The following is a 23,713-nucleotide window of genomic DNA, read 5'->3' on the forward strand; positions in this document are numbered from 1 at the left end:
AACAAACACAAAAACATCGATAGAAAGAAAACATCAATACCAGTTAGCTCAAAACAAAACACACTGTGGTTACCCACACTGAACAAGCATGAATACAAGCGCACTAAATTTCACTTTTAACAGTATACCTGTAGACGAAACACAGAGTATTAAAAGGAAAGAAAGCATTAAACTATAGAAGATTAGTACAAGACTCTACCTCAAGATTTTTGCGGATGGCATGAATGTCTTTTTCTGACTCTGAAGCATCATGAGAAAGCTGAGTTTCCTGATTTGCCATAGCAAAATGTTAGAAAATTATAGAAAGAAGGCAAAATTAAAGCAAATTAATGTTAAGAACAATGGCACGAATACAGCTGGAAAAGAAAGAAAACAAGATTACGATCAATTGTTCTTGCCAACAATGAACCACGCCCTCAATATATTTCTTAGGAATGGTGGATCACGTTATCTTTCATATTTTCTCTGACCAATCGAGAATGGGTTTTACAAGATAAACCTTCATTTCCAAAACATTTTTGCAACTTGAAACTTAATGCCTTTCTATCACAACCCAGCTAATAATTCTACAACCCATGTCAGCCTACAAACATTCCTTAGGTATGGCACGAAGAGTTTTGAGAGACTGTTTTCGTCCGTTGATTTCCCTGCGCATGCTCTTCAACAGCCAATTACATGACGCGTACGTCATTCCCACGGCCAAACTTTGGCCGCAAGCTCATGTTAATATACAACTTTGAACCGAGCAAAAGGCTAGCACAAACCAGGTGAGAAGACAACCTCGTTTCCAGGGTCCTCTCCTACTCGTCCACGGAGGAGTTGAGGATCTTGGGAACATGGTACTCTATGAGAATGACAGCACTGCTAAAATTCGGCCTGAGTGCAGGTCAAAGAAAAAAAAAGACTAAACAAATATTCAATCGAGTAATTATAGCCTGATGAACATTTTTAGAAAACTTATGATAAGAAAAATAATAATAAATATTTATATAGCGCCTTTACTTTTCAGTGCTAAGAACTTAAAACTTACATTCATTGCATTTCATTGAGTAACGAGTTGTGTTTAAGAACATCAAGACAAACCTTGTTTTTCATCCACGCATCAATGTCATCACATTCATGACAGAAGTGGAAATACTTGATGGAATTCTCAAGATTTTCACGTCGAATCTAAATCCACAAAAAAGAAAAAAAAAACGGTGAATAATGATGAAGAATGATTCACGTACCTTAAAAATAGGACCCACCTTTTTTCTGTCTTTACAGCGAATGCTGTGTAAAAGACACTTCCACTATTGGCCGCAAAAATATCGAACTCCATTTTTTTCAAGCAAGCGAAAGAACATCATAATGGGCAAAAACAAAAAACAAAAAACAAAATACCCCATCTTTGCTTCTAAATTTCCACAAAACTGCAATAAATAACATCGTTATCGGGTACAAATACATAGGAGGGAAGGATGAGGCAGTGGTGAGTGCACCACCGATGCAGCCTGGGTTCGAGTCCAAGCCTTGGCACCAAATGTGGGTTGAGTTTGTTGTTGGTTCTCTCTGTTGCTCAAAGAGGTCAGTTTTACTCTAAATACTCTTGCTTTCGCATCTCCTAAAAAATCAACACTTAGTAATTCCGATTGGATCAGGAAAGTACCTCCCATTAATTAATGAACACTCCGAGGGCAAGAGGTTTATTCGTTCCTGAACCGCCGAGCGTCACCCTCTCTAAAGGTGATGTTACACGAGACGATTCGCAATGACGATTTTTAGCGCAACACAGCGTTGCAACATTGCTGCGATATTGTTTCGAATAGTTACCACATTGTTCCAACATTGCAACGCTGTGTTGCCGTGAAAATCGTCGTTGCGAATCGTCTCGTGTAACATCACCTTAAGGTGTATGGTAAAACAGGCAACAAAAACGTGCAACACGTTTTGCAAAATTGTTGCAAAAGTGATGTTACACGGGACGATTCGCAACGACGATTTTTAGGGCAACACAGCGTTGCAGCATTGTTGCCACATTGTGTCGAAAGGTTACAACATTGTTCCAGCATTGCAACGCTCTGTTGCGCTAAAAATCGTCGTTGCGAATCGTCTAGTGTAACATCACCTTGAAACGAGTTGAATAGCGATGTTGCGCGTTTTACCACCCACGAATCAAGGCTACGCAACTTGTAACAACCTAATTTGCTGCAAGACAGGTTTGATTTGTGGGTGGTAAAACGCGCAACATCGCTTTTTTTGCAGCAATGTTGCAGAACAAGTTGCACGTTCCTGTTGCCCGTTTTGTCGTAGCTCAAATAACGTGAGGTAATTGGATTGGTTGGTTGTTTTATGATGGGTTGCCTCATGATGTAGCTAAAAAAGACGTAGAGCAAGACAATTTCAACCGCTCACTTCAGCAGTGGAGGTCGACTTAAGCTCGATTCCGCCGCTCTCAAGGCTCATTTTCCGAGCAGCAGCTGGTAATCGCGCCTAAGGATAGCTCATTAGATTTTCCTTTTCTTGTCTAAGGGCCTGTTTACATGGAGGTGGGTTAGGCAACCTGCCCGTCTATATAATCTTTCATTAAAATTCGGGTTACCTCACCTACCTGGGGTCCCCCACCTTCTTTGTAAACAGGCCCTAACCCTGAAAACATACAAATGCGATTTACCTCTGCCATTTCCACCAGTCTTGAGTACAAATTCTGCAGTGAAACCTGTCTGGTTGCAACATTATCACGGTCAAAATGAGCCGTAAAGTGACGTCTGACGGGACGACGTGACTTTCCTGTTGAGTTAAAAACGATTATTGGATCAGGCAAATGTGATATCCGGAATAATCAAGGTCTCGAGAAGTGTTATCAGCCGAGGCAGAAACACTTACCTCGACCTTGACCATTCCAGACATCACAAAAAACGAATCTTAAAATTGCTTTTTTATACACTGTTTTGAAGAAAAAAACGACAAACACATCGTCACACAGAACTGCTTTTGAAATCATACATTGCTCGCACAACCTTGAGATTAGTCAGTTATCTACGAGAAGACAACTAAGTAATCTGTACGTTGCGTTGATATCCAAAGTTAACTGAAGGCTCTTAGGCAATGAGAAAACAGATAGTGAGTACAATGTATAATAAAAATAATTCAAAGTATGTCCTGCAAGGCTATTAGAGTCCCTGTCTGCTGCCTGACAGAAAGAGAACTTACCAGCTAGGTTTGCACTTGAGAAGATTTTTCTGGATTCATAAATGTTTCCGGATTTATTCTATTAATGGTATTCGGATTCAAATGAGTTTACACAGTTCAGTTAATCTGAGAACATTCATTTGGGTACAAAATATTCACTCTAGACTTTGAATTAAAAACCTCTGGATACACGATAAAACTGAAACGTTTTGATTTCAGATTCATGAATCTGCGTTTTATCGACTTTCTTCCTCATTTTGGCCCTTGTTTTTGTTCCAACAGTTGCTCAAAAAAAAAATGTGTGGTACAAGACAATTTTACACACCTTTCTTTTCCGGAGTCTTTTGCACTTTCACAGCTCGTTGTTTTTGAACTATAACCTTCTTTTTCACTCTGCGTTTCACCTTGACCTTTTCAGGGACCATAACTTTCTGCTTGGTAGCTTTCTTGACGGTTCTGGCTTCAATCTCCTTTACGTAGTTAGCAGGAACATAGCCAGCTTCTTTGGATGTTAAACGCCTGAAGGCAACAAAAATAATCAGAGAATACACCAGTATCAAGTCTAAGCTCTTGTTTCTGTAGTTACAAACTTTGGGTAGCAATTCAACAGACACTAAAATTCTTAAAAGAAAAAGACCTACAAACAAACAAACAAATACTAGGTGAAGAAGGCAGCATGGCCGAGCGAAGGCCCTGAGTTCTAGTCCCACCCGCCTCCTGCCCGCGTCCCTCCTGCTATCTGGATTTGTTCACGGTAGTCCCGACTGCAACTCCTCGGCCAAACTTGTAAACAATCCACTGGACTCTGGTCAGCTGAGTTTTGTTACTTGTCATATTTATTTTAATTACTTGTTTCTGTCCTTATTTGTGGGCCACAATGTAAACTATTGGTTTACCAGTAATTGTGGAACCCCTGTAAAGCCAATTATATTTCTTAACATACCTTACACTCCACCAATCCTTGTTAGTCTTAGCTATCAAGAAGAAAACCTAGCAAAGTGACGTTGAAACAGTTATTAGGTGAGTAATAGACTGCAAACAGTCACCACTTACTTCAATACTAATTACTACTTATTTCCAAAATCAGAAATCAGGCTGTGCACTCCCTGACCTTGGGCAATGAATGACAGTGGAAGCTGTTTACCAGTGGTTTAAGAAGTTATGCTATTTCAATTAATTATGGAGAACGAATTTTAAGAACTAAGTTGTTATTATTATTATTTTTATTATTATTATTATAAATGTTAGGGCCATTTATTGCATGTGATTATGATGGTGCTGAGAAAGTGTCTTAAATGGGATCCGGCTTTTGTAACCTGTATGCACCCCCCCCCCCCCACCCCTCTACTCTAACATAACCCTTCCTTAATAACTCAGTATCAAACTTAATTATCCTACCAACAATTCCCTGCGTCATGTTGTATCTGACCAAACCCTTCTATAAGGGGCTTTGATATCGACGTTTTTCACTCCAACCTGAACCACCTATCCCTTGGTATATTAAGTCTGATCCCAACCCCTCCATATGGAACTTGATGTCCAATTTTTTCACTCCACCCACCTCTCCCTTGGTATATCAAATCTAAACTCAACCCCCTGTATATGGATCTCGATATCCAATTCTATCACTCTTCCCACCTCTCCCTTGGTATATTACGTCTGATCCCAACCACCTCCTTATGGAGCTTGATGTCCAGTTTTATCATTCTACCCACCTCTCCCTTGGCCATTTTGAGTCCCTGTCCAGTGAAGGGATATAGGGCTTTGACCTGTGGAACTTTGATCTCTTGTACGACATCTTTTATGACTTCTTTTTCTACGATCTCCTCTACTTCCTCGTCTGTTTCAACTTCTGCTTCTTCTTCATAAACTTCAAACTTTGTCTAAAATAATGATTTATAACACAATATTTGCTAACCATGTACTGTAAAGTTTAACAACTCGAAGTGAAGCCGAGAGATTATACAAGACTGCGAAATTTTAACGGTTCAAAAATCTCTGATATAGATCAACTCATTCTCGCAATAACATTAACATTTGGGGTTATTCTGGTCTAAAAAATTGGACGTAAAGTTTAGCCATGTCTTTATCAGACATAAAGGCACTCAGTAAACATTAATTTCTTTTGTTTCTTCTTTACGAAAAAAAGGGCCATTTATACGAGGAAAAATAAGACGCAAGCTTACCGTATAAACGGCACATTTCGTATGAAATAAGACGCGTCTTAGCTAAGACAAGAAAAATTTCGTATAAATGTCCTTCTTGTCTTATATAAGACGCGAATACATCGTAAGCATGCGTTGAGTTTTGGCGGGAACAATTTCGCGTGCCCGCCGGGGACTGGCAGGGAAAAAATTGTTTACAAATTGCAACGCGTTTTCGTTTTCCTGAGTTGCCAACTACTGATTTGTTTCTTCGATCGAGTCAATATGAGCAGACCGACAAAGGGAAAGAAAAATGTTTGGTTTAGTGCTGAAGAAAAGGACTTTTTGCTGTTGTGCAAAGAAAAGCAAATTGCAGACCCCCTCGACAAATGTGTTACATCTGCTGGTGTAAGTAGGTCCTTATTCAAGTACTCATTGTAAAGCACATTTTATTGTTATTTATTTTTGTTTGTTTTACCTCTGCTGCCATCTCAATGCTCTCCATCAGTTTGCTTTGTTCTCTGAGTCTATTCACATCATCAGCAAATCCTTTTATCTCATCTATCACATTTGTGTGTCTTTGCAGTAGCGACTTAAAACAAATGAACAAAACCACGGTCACCCATTGATCCCTCATCACTAAAATCAATACTTAAGGAACTACCCCATTGTGAGTTCCACATCTTTTTTGGTCAAGGCTGAGCTGAGCTAATAATAATAATAATAATAATAATAATAATAATAATAATAATAATAATAATAATAATAATAATAATAATAATAGTGACATTCTTCCAGAGCGCAACTACATAATCTAACCGCGCTTTACAAATGTAAGAAATGATGTTTAAGAAATATACAAAACTAAATTAAAATTTATTAAACAAAAATGTTTTGAGCTTTCTTTTATATAGAAACAAAGTTTACGCGTTTTTAATATCTACTGGAAAGGAATTCCAGAGAGTAGGTGCAGCTACAGAGAAAGAGCGAGCACCGTATAAGTAAAATATTGTGACACACATGTAGCTTCTTAATACGATAAAAGAAATAACTGATCCTAGGATGGTTGAAGACTCCATACATTGTAGATTTATGTGACTGTACTCGTCTTTTCTGAGATCAATGACATAAGCTGTGAAGTGCGACGAAGAAAGTGGAAGTCCCTAGGTCGCATACTAGGGAGAGAGGGTGGGAACGACTGCTTTACAGCATTAGGATGGACTCCTGAAGGTCGGAGGGCAAGAGGAAGACCAAAAACTACTTGGAGAAGGACAGTCGAGAAAGAGCGAAACAAAGCTGGGTGGAAGGGCTGGGAAGTAGCCAAAGCGTTTGCACAAGACAGAAAGTCCTGGTCAGACAGTGTGGAGGCCTTACGCGCATACTGGCGCGATGAGACTTGACGATGACGATGACCCGTCTTTTCAAACTATTCATGATTTGATCTTTGCAAAGAATAATGTTGTGTAACCTACCATAGCACTCTGCTCATCTCTGCCATAGTCTTCACTACTCACTACATACATTTTCTCTGTCATCCAAGACTCTGCATCATTGGCGTCTGAGTAATACTGCAAGCAAGTAAAGATCATTTGCCACTGAGTAATACTGCCAGCAAAATTAATGTAAATCCGTCAAAACCAATGACAATACAATGTACTGCAAACAACTGAAAAAAATTGGAATTGCACAGCAGTTTTAAAAATGCATTATGTTCAACATGTTGTAAGTCAGAAAAGAATACAGCGCCATGTAGAACTTAAATAGTGTCAAGCTCTTTATTTGAAATTAACCCTTCCTTTCCTAGACCACATCCTGACAGTGGGATTTACAAAAATCACTCTTAGTCTATTATGTAGCTGAAATCCTGTGATGTTATCAATTAATTTTTATTTTAAATGAACTACGAGACTTTAGGAGAACTTTTGCATGGTAAAATATATATTTAAGATTTTATTTCCTTAGGATTTATAACAGGGCTAGGTCAGTTTCTTAGGTGATGTAACAGGGCTAGGGTAGTTTCTTAGATGATGTAACAGGGCTAGGGCAGTTTCTTTTTTTCTTTTTTTTTTTTAGGTCAGTTTCTTAGGAGTTGTAACATTTGTTACCTAGGGCCAGGGACCAGGGATTTCCCCCAGCTACTAAGAGCATGACCCACCCCCCCCCCCAGCTATTTTCATAGGGAAAAAGGAAAATATAACCAAAAGAACTCCCCAACTGTTCAATTCCTCTCATACTTATAATATTGCCTGTTTTACTCTGTAACTTGAAAACTTAGTGACAGCCCTGACCTGTATAATAGGGAGCTTAAGCAACAAAGACGGCGACGACTACGAAAACGTCACTTAAAAAGTGCGTTCACGCTGCTTGAAACTTTCTCGCGCTTATTCCATCTCGTTCATTTCGTCAAATCTCGGCGACTTTTTCAGGAGTTGAATTCTAAAGGACTCTATCAATAATCAGGAAAAGAGAAAGAGGGTCGTTGCATTTTGTTCACGTCCTCCACAGAACGTGAAATTAGTCAGTTTTATTAGTCATAGTCATGCAGCGACGGCAAAGAAATGTACAAAAAAGCATGATGCACGTGCAACGTTATTGTTTTGCTAAACAAACCTATTGCTTTTTTGCCCTTCTTGTCGCCGTAGCCATCGTGGTTACTTAACCTCCCTAATACCCTGTAGCACATGAGAAGGAAAGAAGTTACTACAACAGATCTTGCTGCTTGACTCTGGGGCTCTGAACTGCACTATTAATAATACAGGGATAAAAGAACTGTAAGTTGAGGCTGTGGTTGATTATTTACCTGAAGAGATTGAGCTGCATCTTTGAGTCTGTCTGATCTTGTGATCAAAAGTTCTTTCAGTTTCATCCAGTTATGCTGCAGTTGTTTAATCTTTGCCCTAATCTCCTTCGAAGCATAATGACCTCTGTCAATCAAAGATTGTCCTTTGGCGATTACTGTCTCACAGTGTGCAAAGCGGCCACTCATTTCAGCCTCCAGAGCCTGTTAATAAGAAAAACACAGTCACAATGAACAGGGGAGCTTACCACACCTACCCGTGTAGTGGCATAATGGAAAGTGATTTACCGTATGACCCTCAAATTACCATTTCCATGGCACTTTAGATCTAAAAAGGTGCAAGACTGGAACCAAGAAAAGGGTGAATGGTAATAAGAAACATTCTGATTAATTTAAACAAACCAGATTGAGAACGAAAGGACTATCTCAAAACGAGGTCCTCACTGTTCCACCGGGAATTTCCAAAAATCATCTTACCATTAACATTCCATCTGAAAACTTTTGCATTTTGGGTAAAATGGTGAGCACCCCTGGTTTTGGGTATAATTCTTCCTGACTAAATTAAGTGTTGGTCTATGATTTATACATGTATATACAGTATAATACAGTAATCAATAGGGAGTTTAAGATGTCACTACGGCGACGGCAACGAGAACGTCAAGAACGCAATAGGTTTAGGTTAGCAAAACAACAACTCAGCACGTGCATCACGCTTTTTCGTACATTTCTTTGCCGTCACTGCACGACTAATTTCCCGTTTTATCGACAACATGAACATACGACGACGAATTTCTCTTTCTCTCTTTAAACTCTCTTTAAACTTACTCTCTTTAAATATCTTTCTTAAGAATTCAAATCCAGGAAAGTTTGCCTACATTGGACAAAGTGAGCGAGTTGTGATAATCGCGCTGCATTTTCAAACAACGTGAAGTCACTATTAAGTGACGTTTTCGCCGCCGTCGCTGTTGTGGTATCTTAAACTCCCTATTACTTAAAGAGTACGGGTGGATGGAGGACGGGTGGGGTGGGGGGCCGGGGGAGGTGGGGGTCAATCAGGAGAGCTCATCAACTGTTTCATGGGTTACAATCAATCTTTTTCTATAACTAACCTTGTGCTTTTGTTGGAGTCTTGTCAAGCTTATCAGATCTTTTCCAACCTCCTTAGATGATAAAACTTTCTCAGTTTCTTTCACAAACATTTCTTCTTCCTCCATATCACCAAAGAATTTGTAAAGTCTCAAGGAGTCTTCAAGCCTTGCTCGACGTTCTTTTCCCAGTTGAACTAATCCCTTCAAAGAAAAAAAAAAACAACAAGTCTAATCTGTGGATGAATCTGTAGTATGATCATTCAAACAAAACCCTCTTCAGTGGAACTTTTTTAATGGTGGTAAACTAAGGTGTTTTGGTACCTTTACAGATTTACAGTTATGATCTACTACAATGCAGTCAAAACAGTATAAGCCTTGTCATGTGAAAGGTTTGAATCCATGAGTCATTTCATAAGAAGGTGGAGCATGCTATTGAATAGGACTGTTGTTTTTGACAACCTGAGCGGTTAGTCATCTTCAGAACCAAATTGAGTTGTATCACGTCAGTTGATGGTATTAAACTCTGCCAAGAGCCATAATAGGACTATTATGGCTCTTGACTCTGCTTATTGACTTAACAGCGTGCAAAGAAAGTGCATGGTGTCCGATCGCCTAGGGCTAGTCGATTTTGCTGTCGGGTTAGTGAATTCTGTTCTTAACTTGCCCGATGGGCAAGTGATTTTTTTGGGGAAAATTCAAATTACAGAAGAACTGTGATCAATCCTGCTCATCAAATTTTTTTCGGGCTAGTTGAAATGACTTTCAGGCTAGTACATGCTAGCTACAGCTTGCCGAATGGCAAGCTGTAAAACTCACTTTCTTTGCACCCTGCTTAACTGGTCAATTAAGTCGCGATGTTATTGGTCGTCTGTCAATTAAGCCATGCTGTTATTGGCTATGAAGACCCTAACTGTCATTGGTGTCTTTTGAGCCATCTTTTGTCACAGTTTAACAGTTGTTTATTGTTTATCAAAATGTCAGTTGTCCAGTCACTCTGTCGTTGTTAGTTTCATCAAAACGTGGTTACCTCAAAAGCCTGGGTGAGTAGTGTCTGTCTTTCCTTTATGACTCTAATCTCAGGATGCTTTGCTTTGATAAACTTTTGTGCAACATTGTTGATGCGTTGTACACTCTCTCCTTGGGACTGAATTTGCGATTCAATCAAGCTGTGCTTATGAAGGAGATTTTCAACATCTAGCAGATGCTTGCCGTAATCTTCAGACCTCACAGCAGCCTGTGGAAAATATATAAAGTCTTTAAGCATAAAATTTTTTTCGAACTGTAACAAACCCTTCCACACAAACATCTGCCTGTTATTACAGGAACGCATTTTTCAGGCACCTTGGCCCTGGTTGTTCAAACGTTAGATAGCGCTATCCACTGGATAAATCACTATAGCGCAATATTGATTTCCGTACTACTTTTCCGCGGGATAGTGATTTATCCAGTGGATAGCGCTATCCAACGTTTGAACAACCTGGGCCAGGACAGGAAGAAGACAGCAAAATGTTTTTGTATGACAAATGTGACAGGGCTATTACTTGCGCATTTTCCACAAAAAAGATCTGTTTAAAGGAAGGTAAGGTTTTGCCGAGAATTCATAACACGAGGTGTTATGATCTGTTACTTTGATTGACCGAGCGAACAGCAAAAAAAAATTGTGACCAACACATGCAACCTTTACATTGCCATAAGAAAATTAATGTCTGACTGCTAATGCTGTGAAACTTTAAGAGCAAAAGGTGAGTGGAGGACTAACAAATTCAACATCTAACAGTTGCTCTCCATGATCCTCATATCCTACAATTTCCTACAACAAGGAATTAAGGGTACTGGTTAACTCAAGATCCACATACAAATTCTCAAGAATGATCTCCATACATTTCTTCAAAGAACAGTTGAGAGAATTTGATTTAAGATCAAGGTGTTCTCCCTTTGGTAATCAATTTAGTAATTCTCGTATCCTTTATTCTTGATGATCTGCTACTGTTGTTAGGAGAAAATTGATGTTGGTCACTCTTGGGACCTAAAGGGTTCAGTACCTCAATATCTTGCATGTCTCCATGAGCACCATCCATTTCTCTGAACAATCCAACAAGATCTCTAAAGCCCACCAGGGTCTTCCGGCGAGCCTCAAGTTTACCAATCAGCTTATCCCACTTAGTCATTATCACCTCCTCTCTGTAGAACACAACAATCATAAGTGAAACAACAAAGTTACAGGTACGTGTAGCTGTTGTTGCAGGCTCTCTTATCCTGAAGGGAGGTGTAGGGCTGTGCTCTAAGAAAACTTGCACCTTGCATAGAGCACAAAAGGTTTAAAATTTAATGTAGATGTAAGAAATTTAAGTTCTGTGCCTCTACATCAATAAAAAGACTGTTAGAACCCCTGATAGCTCACGTGATCATTCTGTGCACCCATTTGGTCACTGAAGGCAATAATTACATTTCACAGTGCTCGAAAAAAAACTGCCAAGAGAGATCTCTGTTGAAACATCTTTTCAAAAGGCCAGGAAAGTCACCTGACCAAACAGAATGGTCATGTGAGCTATGAAAAACTTCAAATATGAATAGTTGCTTTTTGAAGGGGGGTTGCTTTGACAGTGGCAATTTAGGGAAGGGAGGGAGGAAAATTGTTATAACAAGACTATGTACCTTTCACTGATAAAATCAGCTCTGTGATAATCTTCATCAATCAACTCTTGTGCTAAGTCAAAAACCATTTGAAACCGTTCCTCCTACAAACCAAATCAGAGACCAACAAAGCAGTTTTTACTAAACCTTTTGTTGGATTACAACATGTTTCAAGAGCATGCGAAAAAAATCTACCTGATAGCCTGGGACCAGCAAATTCAACCTCTGGACTGCCATATGTTTTTATTGCAAGTTGTAAGTCGCCCAGTGGGCAAACCAAATCCCTCCAATGTGGACAACATCTAACAGGGCTAGAGAAAAAATTGAATTCCAGCTGGTCCTTTGGGCAAGCAGTTCTAACCTTTTACTTGTGCAGGGCCACACCTTGCTTGTCTGAGTTAATGATTTTTATAGAGGATGACTTGCCTGGATTCTTGTCCACTGGGCAAGCACACTGTAGAAAGAAATGTCACTAGACCAACATGACAATCTGCTTGTCCCGGATAACTGGACAAGACCTTTTTAGAGCCCTGATCTAAGTGTCCAGGATTCGAATAAGAGACTTGCATTGTATTTTGATTTCTGGTGTTTGTGGAATTGAAATGGTTAATAGTTAATAGTTACAGAGGAAGTACAATATTATTGAACACTCACCCTAGCCTTGATATCAGTGCTAATAGCCTCATGACGCTTGAATGCTGCTTCCACAGTGGCTGCGTCCTGACCAAGTTCTTCACCTTCAAGAACATGCATCATGTCATCCAACCAAGATTCTCGTAGGGAAGCCTGCAAGATGGTGTCACTTATTTACTAATCCTTTTAATTATGGGGTTACAGTCAACTCTGAGACGGACACCTCTGGGACCACTATTAAGCATCTGTCAAAGAGTGATGTCAATCTTATAGAGTCTCAAATAAAGGGAGTAAGTAATAGCAGGGACCAAATCTAGGTGTTTATTTTACTGAGGTGTCCGTCTTGTAGAGCTGTCCATAAAGAGAGAGACAACTGAATTTCTCTCTGAGATGGACACCTTTGGGACCATTATTAAGAGTCTGTCTAAGAGTGATGTCTGTCTTATAGAGTGTCAAATAAAGGAAGTAATTAAGGAAAAGAAAGGTCCAACTCTAGGTGTCCATTTTACCGAGGTGTTGATCTTTTAGAGCTGTCTATTAAGAGAGAGTCATTAACTGCTATTTAAAATTATCCAAACATGAGGATTGAACATTACTGCATGGTTTGTACTGTTGACAAAATTTTTTGGCTCTTGAGTGTACCATTCCATACAGGTAAAATAGTACAAGGAAGTTTGGAATAGGACAGGGAATAACAGATGGAACCGGACTACTGTTCATACAAATTACTTTTCAAAAAGCAAACCAGAAGTAAAACCCTCTACTAGATAATGTTTTGAGCATCATATTAATACCTTTCTTTCAAACTTGTCAGCAAGTTTCTCAAGCATCTCTTGTCTAGAAATACCACAAACATGATTTTAATAGCAGCAAAATTAATGCATAACATCTTTTTGTGGTCTGTAAGTACCTTCTCCCTGTAATGCGGTTTTAACAAAAAAAAAAAACCTCCTAAGTGCAAATTTTCTGCAACCATCATCTTTGTTTGGGACTTTTTTTCTCACAGTATCAGAGAACTGGGCCAACAATAGATTAATGAAGGAAAGACAAAAAGAGCGTGAGAAATGAAAGAAAAGGTTGTTGAAATTTTGCATTCTTCTCTATGCAGCCAAGACTGGGTTTGGGCATAAACAGGTGTATTAACCCACATTTTCTATTAACTGTGTTTCAGATAGGTGTAATTTCCACTACGCAAAAACATTTACATCAGTATTTTATTGGTTGTTTAGGGCTCAAAAAAATCTTGAATTCCAGATTGTCCTTTTTGCAAGCAGCTCTCACATTTCGCTTGCCTGGGGCCACTTCTTGCTCATCTTAATGACTTTCTCACTTGCCCAGCAAGACTACTGGATAGGACTTTTTTGGGGTTGCTTTTAGAATGGTTTAAGAATGTAACTATATTTTGCCATTTCCTTAGTATAAACCTGGTCATTACCTGATCAATTCCTGGCGTAAAGCCATTTCCCTATCATGTTCTGCACTCTCCATTATCTGCCACGCCTTGTTAATGTCCATGACAAGTCTCCCCTCAGGTGGGACATAGGGCCGCTGATTGTTACCTTTGCGTTTTGTTTGCAAACTGAAGAGATGAGCTTCAATATTCACTCGTTCTGAATATCTAGTAGGAGAAAGAGTTTTAAAAAAATTGGTTAACTAAAATGCAAAAGCTACTGCAGCTGTAGGAGGCCTTTGTGAAGGCAGCATTGATGAAATGTCTGAGTAAAAAAATTACAGCATTTCATCTACAATAATTGTAGACGAAATGCTGAGCAATTATTGCTCATTATATTCAACACTTAAGTTGCTGCACAGGAACCTCCTTTTTGTTATATTTAACAGCAATGTCAGTCACAAATCCCAAAAAAGACCAGGGCAGGAAAAACATTTGAAATCCACCAGCCCCATGGGCAAGTAAATTTTAGTTAACCCCACTTTCTAAAAATATTACTTGCCTGAAGGGAACAAACCAGTAGAATGCTTTTTAATACATCGTTCTTAGATAATGTCTAAAGTACTAAACTGAGATTTTACTTTTAAATTGATTCACGCTTTAAACTAATAATAAGTTGAAAGCGAGTGACACAATCTGTATATCATGCTGGGACCTAAATAACACGACCCACTAAACACAGACGCCCATATTAACGGGATTTGACTGTGTATAAAACAATGTAAATCAACATACTTGGGTGGCTTTTCAACAGTTCGAAAATGTTTGAATTCTGCCATTTCTCTCTGAACTGCTGTCATAGACTTCTGGAAGGGTCGCCCAAGTTCAAGAATTTTTGAGTTGAGCCAGTTTAATAAATCTGAGACCATCCGTTCATAATCTTTCTCCATCTGCTCAACCTCCATCAAGATTCCTACTATCTGTTGATCAAAAACAAATCTTTATCAATTTTCATTATATTAGACTCTTTGGTGAGTAATTTGCCAACAGAGTTAGATGTTCAAGTTAAAGAGGGTTAACCTCTAATAACCTAATAGACCGCGCAGGATTAGCTCAGTCAGTAGAGCGCTTGACTGCAGAGCAGGAGGTCGTGGGTTCGATTCCTGGGACCGGACCAATGCTCAGGGTCTTAAAATAACTGAGAAATGAAGGTACTGCCTTTGCCCTACAAATGGCTAGACCTTCGCATGGCTCAGATGACCATGTAAAATGGCAGTAGGAGACAGAAAACAGCATCCCCAATTAGTACTTCCGTGCTAAATACATTGACACTCAAATAGAGTGCTTTTTTTTGTCCGTGATGTTTGTAAATTTTATACACACTGTCCAATCGTTTAATCATGCAAGCAAAGCAAAATTGGGAGAATCCTAATGTGATTAGAATGGTTAGACAGTCTGTTTATACCAGCTTTTAAAAGCAGAAAAACACTTGTAATTTGTTTGTTTCTTTGGTTGTATTTTTCAAAACAGGAGTAAAGAAAAAGGAATAGCCTGGATTTTGGGTGAATTTATAGCAAGAAATATTGTTAATAGAATAACCCTCTTTAGTCTTACCTTAGCAATACGCCTTCCTCCAGTTTCTTCACTTTTCATCTTAGCAAAATACTGGTAATACATTGAAACATATGTCATGATGGACTTCTCATCTGGTCGTGGACAATCCACATCTAAAAAAATTAAATTTATAATACTATTAGGTCAACTATCTAAATTTGAAGAAAGAATCAACAAAGGTGATTAAATTACACACTTAAATACTACATAAACAAGGTTTCTCCCTTTAAATTTTAAAGATAAAAATCAATTTCCTTGATAGAGCTATAAATGCTGGTATTGCAACACAATATTTTTTAAAAATAAAGTTTGAGACTTTTCTATCTTAATCTACTTTTAAGTGAAAAGAGCATGGTAACAACACGTATGCATTTACCTTCTGCATCCAAAAGTTTGGTAATTCCCAGACTTTCTTCAGCAATATTAAATGCATTGTTCAGATTTGCTTCATGTTGACTGGGCCGCAACAAGCTATAGTTAATAATATCAGGTCTGCAAAATACATCCAACAAATTATTAATAATACATGTAGGTTATTTCCTTACACATTGCACATAACCAGAGGAACCTCTACACCCTACAATTCTTGTCAAAAATCTTGAAATACTTGAGTGCGTTTGCGCTTCCCCAATGTTGATTTGGGTATTACAGTCGTCTCAGTGCTCCAAGATACGCATGGCTCAACATTGGGGAAGGAGAGGGGCACATTTGAGTTAGAAGAAAGGTGTGAAGAGTAAAATGTAAGACATTTTCGAAAAAATAAATTCAAGAGAAACAGTTTCTGTTTCAACGATTTGTGAAGAGTATTGTGGCTATATCCCACCCAGGGATTAAAAAACTTGCATTTCAGCTTGTCCTTTAGGCAGGCAGCTGGCAAATTTATTTTGCTTTCCCAGGGCTGTTGCACCCTTCTCCATATTTAAGATTAATGTAGAGGATGACTTACATGTGTCTTTGCCCATTAGACAAGTGAGCATGAAAAGTTACAATGTACTTCCTGATAAGAGAATCTACTTGTCTCAGATGACTGGACAGGACCAGACAGAGCCCTACCAACTCCATATACATTACTATACCTAGTACTTGAACGACCACTGATAACAGGCAATTTCTGAGTTGTCCCAATCCATTGTTTCAAAGCGAGGCTAAGTGCGAAGCTATTGTTATAAAAATGATTTTTCTCATGCAAATAAAACCCATTCTCACAAGAAAGGTTTTACACTCAGCCTCATTTTGAAAGTGAGGGTTTTTGAAACTTGGAAATGGTCTATCCATCAGTCAAACTGAAGACTTTCACCACTAGGTTTTAATTGGTGTTGTCTTGAATATCATCTAGTTTCATTTCTGAGTAGTTAAAAATATGTGTAAAAGTAATATTCTGGAACTTTATTTGTACAGGCACTCAAACTGCTTTTGTTAGTAAGGTGATATTCACCTGTGTTTATGAATAAGAGCATTAAAGGCCAGTCCATTTCTCCAACTTGTAGTAAAATTTTGAACATCAACTCCAGGATAACTGTGAAAATACAAACAAGTATAAGAAACTAAGAAAATAGAACAACAGAAACAGGCAGGGCTTCTGATACTTCGCGCGGTCGCGGACCCGCCAAAAAACAGGTATTTCCGCGAAATCCCGCGAAATTCCCAAAAAGTGAAATACTGCGAAATCCGCCAGAAATATTTCCAAATACATGTCGGCAAAACATATTTAATACTTATCTTGGCTATTGGATCTGTTTTATTCACCCCAAACGTCCAAATTTATCTTGAAACTTCGTCACCGCAACGAGTAAACAACGTCCCAAAAATACCAGGCGCTTTTAGACGAACGTTGCAAAAAAACTGGGCACTAACCATAATGTTAATAGCTTTAGCACTCGCTCATTTCTCAAGCGAACTGTTGTTGAAAGAGCAAATGATTATCCCTGTTAAAAAAAACGTTAATTAACGCTGGTCATATTGACGCTAAATTGATCGATTTTAGGGAAATTTCCCCCAAAACATCCAGCGAAATAGGCTGTTTTTTACTGAATGTTTCTTGGCGAATTTTCCCCACAAAATTTCCCGTGACAATTCGGTCGATTTTTCTAACAATTTGCCCATGAAATTCCTTCGAAATTTGATTTTTTTCCGCTAAAAACCCACGAAATCGGCCGATTTTTCTGCGAATTTTGACTTTTCTCCCGTGAAAATCCCGCGAAATCAGCCGATTTGTACGTGAATTTTGACTTTTTTCCCGGGAAAATCCCGGAAATCGGCTGATTTTTTTGCGAATTTTGACTTTTTTCCGCGAAAATCCCGCGAAATTAGCCGATTTTTCCGCGAATTTCCCCATGAAAATCCCGCGAAATTTTGCTTTTTTTTCCGCGAAATATCAGAAGCCCTGAACAGGTAAACTTGCCAACCCCAAAGGTCCTCAAAACCATCTACAGCTGTATCGTGTGACATAACTTTGCTTACACATTGTCACATCATTCAATCCTGATCTGGATCATAACAAAGGAACACACACCTTAATTGTTAAGTTTTAATATTTTCTTTTTTTTCCTATAGTCTGGTACTTTGTATGGTCACTTTAATAGTAAAAAAAAGTTGTTGTTATAGCATGTGTGTTATGTTTTTTTGAGTATCAAAGGAATTCAAGAATTTATTAATCTATGCACCTTGGGATATTCACTGCACGTTAGTATAAAACCTACCCTCTTGTCATTCTCTGACACCAAAGAAGTAAAGCTTCTTTGGCAGACTTCTTCTCCTTGGACATTTCATCCTAATATCATAAAAAATATAATAATTTTAAAACTAAAATTAAAACAACAAATAAACAGTCTTCTGTACAAGTAGGTTAGCAGAATTGGCCCATCAGTTGTGACCTGTAGTAAGTGCCCTTTGTCTGTGTAAAGCATATTTTACACAAATTTTACCTGATAAGAGATATCTGCAATCTGAAATCGCAGGATAATCATCCAAATGACAGCCAGAATTAAACGCTCATTACCATCCACTATGTCTTCTGCCCCAATACTTTCCAACTTTACCTGCAAACATTATAAAAAGATTGAAAGTACTGAGAGTCCTTTAAACTCCAAGAGAGTCTGACCAATATCTAATTTCCCCTTAAAGTATAACTGTGAAAATAAAACAATAAAGTTGATAAGAATAAAGGAGATTAACACCAATGCTAAAATGTCTTAATTTCAAAACAAATTCTCCTTATGAGTACCACAAGAAATGCATGGAGAACAATGTTGAGAATTTGCTTGTTGATATAAGTAAATGAAGTGTTGAGCTGCACAGTAGTACAGGCTAGTGACTAAAGGTTTAATAGCTTAAATTCTGATTTAACTTTATCACACTGAACACAACACTTCTGGTCCCAGTTGTTGAAAAGGTAGATAACACTATCCGCTGGATAAATCACCATCTAGTGGATAACGCATTCGGCTTTCCTAATATATATCTGCTGAGTAGTCATTTATCCAGTGAATGGCATTATCCGGCATTTGAGCATTAGGGGCCAGTTAGTTTGCGAAAACTGAAATAATATCAATGTCTTCATTGCGAAGGAAATTCCCCTTTTGTTTTATATTTTCTGATGATTCTTTGGATTTCAGTAGAACATGCCCTTCCCTTTCCTTTTAGGAGTTTGATTGGCCTTTCACAGTGAAGAATAAAATATAACATCTTTTTGTCACCAAACAAGCTTCTGCAATATAATCAACAATCAAGACAGGGTTGTCATTAAGAGCTGGGGGCCGGGGATTTTCCCCGGCTACTAAGAGAGTGGCCCCCGGCTACTTTTATCGGAAAATAGAAGAAAAATAGAACAGAAAGAAATCCCTAGCCGTTTGATTCCCCGCCTACTTGTTGTGTTTACCCGGCAACTTGAAATCTTAGTGACAACCCTGATCAAGATGAGATACAGAAACCAGCTAAGAATCAAAACCTACCGAGCGTTGAAGAAATTCCAGTGCTTTATTCACATTTTCGATCTTGTGTACCCTCAGCTTGCCCCGAGCTACATTGTAAAAGAAAAATTATTATTAAGTTAAATGCATGCATATGCATGCATCACACTATTTCCAAGCTTTCACTTTTTCCTTTTCCATTTGGTCCTTAATTTTTGCTTTATTCTCAAAAGCAGTTGATAGTCTTGACTTTTAAAATTCCAGAGTTTCTGTGAGTCATCCACAAAGATCAGGATTTGTATGTAATGTATCAGTATTTTACTCTGGCTCTCAGTACTTTACGTGTAGCTTTTTGGCCTTTTTTTTTTTTTTTTGAGGAAAAAGGTGGGCTTCAAATTATCAAAAGTCACCCTTGGCTCAGGGGCTCAAGGCTATAAAACAAAAGAAATGAATAATTATTATTCCCTGAATCTCAATGAGATTACTTTTGTTTTATTGCCTGCAGCCTCAGAGCCAAGTATGAATTTTAGTAACTTGAATCTGGCCTCACCATTTCAATGGTTTTTCATTAAATAGTATTAATAATAATAATTATTATTATTGTTATTACAATTAAAAAACTTACCAACTTTCCCAAGCTTTTCTCCAGAAATAATCTCAAGAAGAGATATTAACAGTCTTCCATCACAAAAATCAGTGAACAAGTCATCAATGTGTTGATTATTCTGCAGTAATCAAAAAATAGAAATACAGCTCTAATTTTTTGTAAACAGCCACCTACCTCAAACCCCAAGGTGGGCATTTTGCAGAGGTTTGACTTTATACTGGAAACCTGTCAGGGTGGGGGGCAAGAGCATTTTCTGCTTCATGCCTTTCAGTTTTCATGTGCAAAAGGGTCCATCCACATCGCACAAGCAAAAGGGCTATTTCACGATGATGACATTCGACTACAACTACCAGAATTAATTTGGTTTTGCTTTCTTACAGTGGAACCTCAAAGTAACAAAAGGCCCAGGGACAGGTAAAATAATGTTTGCTTTATGGTCTCATTATAACGAGACTCCATTTCATATATTTTACGATAACAGGGGTAAAGAAAAATAAATAGTTCATTATACTGAAGGCACTGTAATAAAGAATCATTATATTGAGGTTTTACTGTATTTAAATTTGTACAATCCCAGTGAGGTTTGAAAAAATAATTTGGAAAAGAAATCAACAGACTAAAGAATTCTGATAGTTTTGGTAAAATGATGCCATCGTGTAATACATTGTCCTATTAAAAGGAAGGTTGAATTCCAGCGTGTGTAATTGTATCTATAGTCAACTCTCTCTAAGACAGACACTTTTGGGATAGGCAGTAAGTGTCTGTCTTAGAGAGATGTCCATCTTATAGAGAGTTCAATTAAGGGAGTAAAGAAAGGCTGGGACTACCTCTAGGTGTCCCTTTTTGTCCGTTAAGAGAGAGTTGACTGTATTATGGTCTAGTGATTTGGAGTTTGTCAAGTGAAAACCAGATTGTTGGAGTTGCAAGCAGAAGTGGACAGACTTACCAACCCCAAAAAGGAAAAGAAAAGTGAGATTCAAAACCTAGAGCCAGGAAAAGTAGTGAGAAATGGGTAAAAAGTAGTGCTCAAGAAGTCCCAAATTTCCCAGTGGGAGGACTTCCAGCAGGGACTATGGGTATTGGAAATCACAAGTCATGTCACTTTAAAGCTGGAGCAGTAACAGGGTGCGAAGGAAATCATTTTTACAGTTTGCCATTCGGGCAAGCTGAACTAGCATTTACTAGCCCAGGCGTCATTTCAACTAGCCCCAAAAGCTTTTTGATGAGCAGAATTGATTTCACAGTTCTTCTGTTATTCGAATTCCTAAAAAAAATCACTTGCGCGTTGGGCAAGTTAAAAACAGAATTCACTAGCCTGATAGCAAAATCCACTAACCCCGGGCTATCGGACACCACTTCTTTGCACGCTGAGTAAACACCACAATCAATTTTATGAATTAAGTTTTGTAATTTCTATGTTTGTTGTTGGCGGCCATCTTGCAATGAGAGAAACAGTAAGTCTACACGTTAGGTGGCAGCAGCAAGTCGCGGTAGACCAAAAGAATGTAATCAAATGCGACTGCTAAGCGTTTTCTTTGGATTAAGCTGGCTATCTATTGATACACCTGTATTTAATGTAGAAAAAACCCTACAGTTCCAAAAAGTGAGCAATCAGTTGCTAAGTTGTGAGAGTGTGAGATATGTTGTGACACCATGAGCCTCATCACAAAGTCATGAGATTTGGCAAGACTGACTAGAAAAACCAAACCAATCACAGCACATGAGAATGACAACTGTGATTGGTTTGTTGTTCTGCTTATACCATGTACTTGTGACTTCCAGAATGTAGTTTTTATTAGCCATACATACATATTAGTTGTACATGGAGAGTTGGAAGAAAAATGTTGACGCCACTTCTACTGATCCTACAACCCCATTTTCATCTCTGATATTTGATTTTCACCAGGCCACAAGCACCCCTACATTGTTTATGAAAACCAGCCTTCAGCAAAGTGGAGCTAGAAAGTTCCTAATTAACGTAGCTCTTAGCCTCTAATACGACATATAATCCAATAGCTGTAAGCTTATTTTTCTACTAAAAAATGTTATTGCAAATTGTAAATAAATTCTATTACAAATTGTAAATTAGCCTCAAGGAGCAGTGAAGTTTTCATATCTACATCACATTATCATCTTGATCTTTACAGAGAGCAGGAAAAACAGCAAGGTTGTACACACGTAGACATTAGACCACGTGCATATACAGAACTAGGTAAAAGAAATTAGGATTTTTGTCAACCTTCTATCAGCTTACAGCTATCAGAGAGGGGCAGTTAAGTTTAATTGAATTCTCGTACGTGCAAAGCACTCACCTTGTCAAGAAAGGAGTTCACCCACTTTGTAAAAGTTTTCTTTTGGGAATTAATGCGTTCATTTTTCAAAGCTCTTATTCTGTCCTTTTCGAAGGTAGGTGTAGGTGGAGGAACATGAGACATAATTGATATTCCGTGTCAGAAGCCGCAATATATAAATGAAGTAGTGTGTTTACAAAGGGTTTGTAACTCGCGCCATGATGATGGTCAAACGGTACCGGTCAAACAATATTGAGCTTATCAACAGTGTTCGCCTCTGTCTCCAGCATGTCCTTAACCACGTAATATTTTGTTTTCTTTGTACTTCCTTGGATATGCTACGTTTTGCTCATCAAGATCATAAAAACTTCAGGCAATAGTAGCTAGCTGTCGATATCAAAACCACAATCCATGTTGACCTTTCGCTCGTGCAAATCACAACTGATATTTGCTGTGATTTGTCAGTGCCAAAACCACTGAACTAAAACACAACAATATAGCACTTTCCAATTAAAAAGGTACAAACCACTCAATTCTTCTCAAAATGTCCGAAATGAGGCCATGCGGGTGAAGAAACCTCCAAACAACAGCGTTGTTGGACTCAAGGGAATCTTTTGAACTTGTTACACGATAGTGTAGTGGAATGCTGGCTTGGGTGACCGCGAGTTTTCTAAGCTGCCCACTATCTCTTCCTTATATGGAATTTTACTAATCCTCCCTCGCTTCGCGCTCCGCCCTCGCGCACGAAGGTCAAAACTTTTGCTAGCAATCACCACCGATAGCGGAAAAGACTTCACGTACCTTTGACAAGCCTGCAGAACGGGCATTATTATTATTTATTATTATTATTGCAGTGGGTTGGTGTATGTGTGCCCCTTGCTTTAAGTTTGTATTATTTTTTGGCATTTTTCAGGCGAGAGATAATAAGCGCGAAGCGAGCGAGAAGCGCGGGACACGCGTCACGGGGAAAGGCTTTGATCGGCCGAAAGCGTGAAAAAAATAACGACTGTTCTGTAGGCTAACCTTCGAAGGAAGTAAGAAAAAAAAGTAAGAACAGCTCTCGGTGGAATTAGTACGACTTCCGGTGAACATCCAAATAGAAAAACTAATTTGAAGCTCTGCAATTGCAACGAACATCAAGTAAGCGCTTCTGTGCGGTTTTGGGCTCTAGGGTCCTCTGAGTACAGTCGAAGCCCGCTTTACGGACACCCGCTTAATACGGACACCCCGTTATAAGTTTTCTTTCTCCCTGGGGAATGAAAGCTCTTACATTTGCTCAAAATTTAACCCGTTTAATACGGACGCTTTAATAGGCCTTTCCAGATTCTGCTCTGAAAAAGCTCAAAAGTTGTTAAGAAATATTCCAAAAAGTTGCTCAAAAGTTGCTCAAAATTGAAAAGGTTGCTGAAAAATTTTGTAAAGTTGCTCGAATATTT

General features: G+C 38.5%; 1 protein-coding gene across 1 annotated transcript in view; it reads right to left on the bottom strand.

The window, feature by feature from the left end:
- Positions 1-22,918, bottom strand: part of LOC140925184 (spectrin beta chain, non-erythrocytic 5-like) — a 63,945-nt gene extending 41,027 nt beyond the window's left edge. Inside the window, exons 1-25 of the mRNA XM_073375148.1 lie at positions 22,299-22,918; positions 20,005-20,104; positions 19,422-19,489; positions 18,396-18,509; positions 18,171-18,241; positions 16,907-16,987; positions 15,848-15,963; positions 15,472-15,584; positions 14,653-14,837; positions 13,903-14,085; positions 13,262-13,304; positions 12,489-12,620; positions 11,856-11,938; positions 11,243-11,381; positions 10,228-10,434; positions 9,222-9,401; positions 8,116-8,316; positions 6,788-6,883; positions 5,794-5,907; positions 4,887-5,054; positions 4,115-4,161; positions 3,497-3,690; positions 2,654-2,769; positions 1,084-1,170; positions 200-268 (exon numbers count right to left, since the gene is read on the bottom strand). Coding sequence (XP_073231249.1) covers positions 200-268; positions 1,084-1,170; positions 2,654-2,769; positions 3,497-3,690; positions 4,115-4,161; positions 4,887-5,054; positions 5,794-5,907; positions 6,788-6,883; positions 8,116-8,316; positions 9,222-9,401; positions 10,228-10,434; positions 11,243-11,381; positions 11,856-11,938; positions 12,489-12,620; positions 13,262-13,304; positions 13,903-14,085; positions 14,653-14,837; positions 15,472-15,584; positions 15,848-15,963; positions 16,907-16,987; positions 18,171-18,241; positions 18,396-18,509; positions 19,422-19,489; positions 20,005-20,104; positions 22,299-22,421 — 3,030 coding nt within the window. The 5' untranslated portion in view covers positions 22,422-22,918. The remainder of the gene's footprint in view (positions 1-199; positions 269-1,083; positions 1,171-2,653; positions 2,770-3,496; positions 3,691-4,114; positions 4,162-4,886; positions 5,055-5,793; positions 5,908-6,787; positions 6,884-8,115; positions 8,317-9,221; positions 9,402-10,227; positions 10,435-11,242; positions 11,382-11,855; positions 11,939-12,488; positions 12,621-13,261; positions 13,305-13,902; positions 14,086-14,652; positions 14,838-15,471; positions 15,585-15,847; positions 15,964-16,906; positions 16,988-18,170; positions 18,242-18,395; positions 18,510-19,421; positions 19,490-20,004; positions 20,105-22,298) is intronic.
- Positions 22,919-23,713: the final 795 nt, after the last annotated feature.

Source organism: Porites lutea, chromosome 14, assembly GCF_958299795.1.
Source record: "Porites lutea chromosome 14, jaPorLute2.1, whole genome shotgun sequence".
Classification (NCBI taxonomy): Eukaryota; Metazoa; Cnidaria; class Anthozoa; order Scleractinia; family Poritidae; genus Porites; species Porites lutea.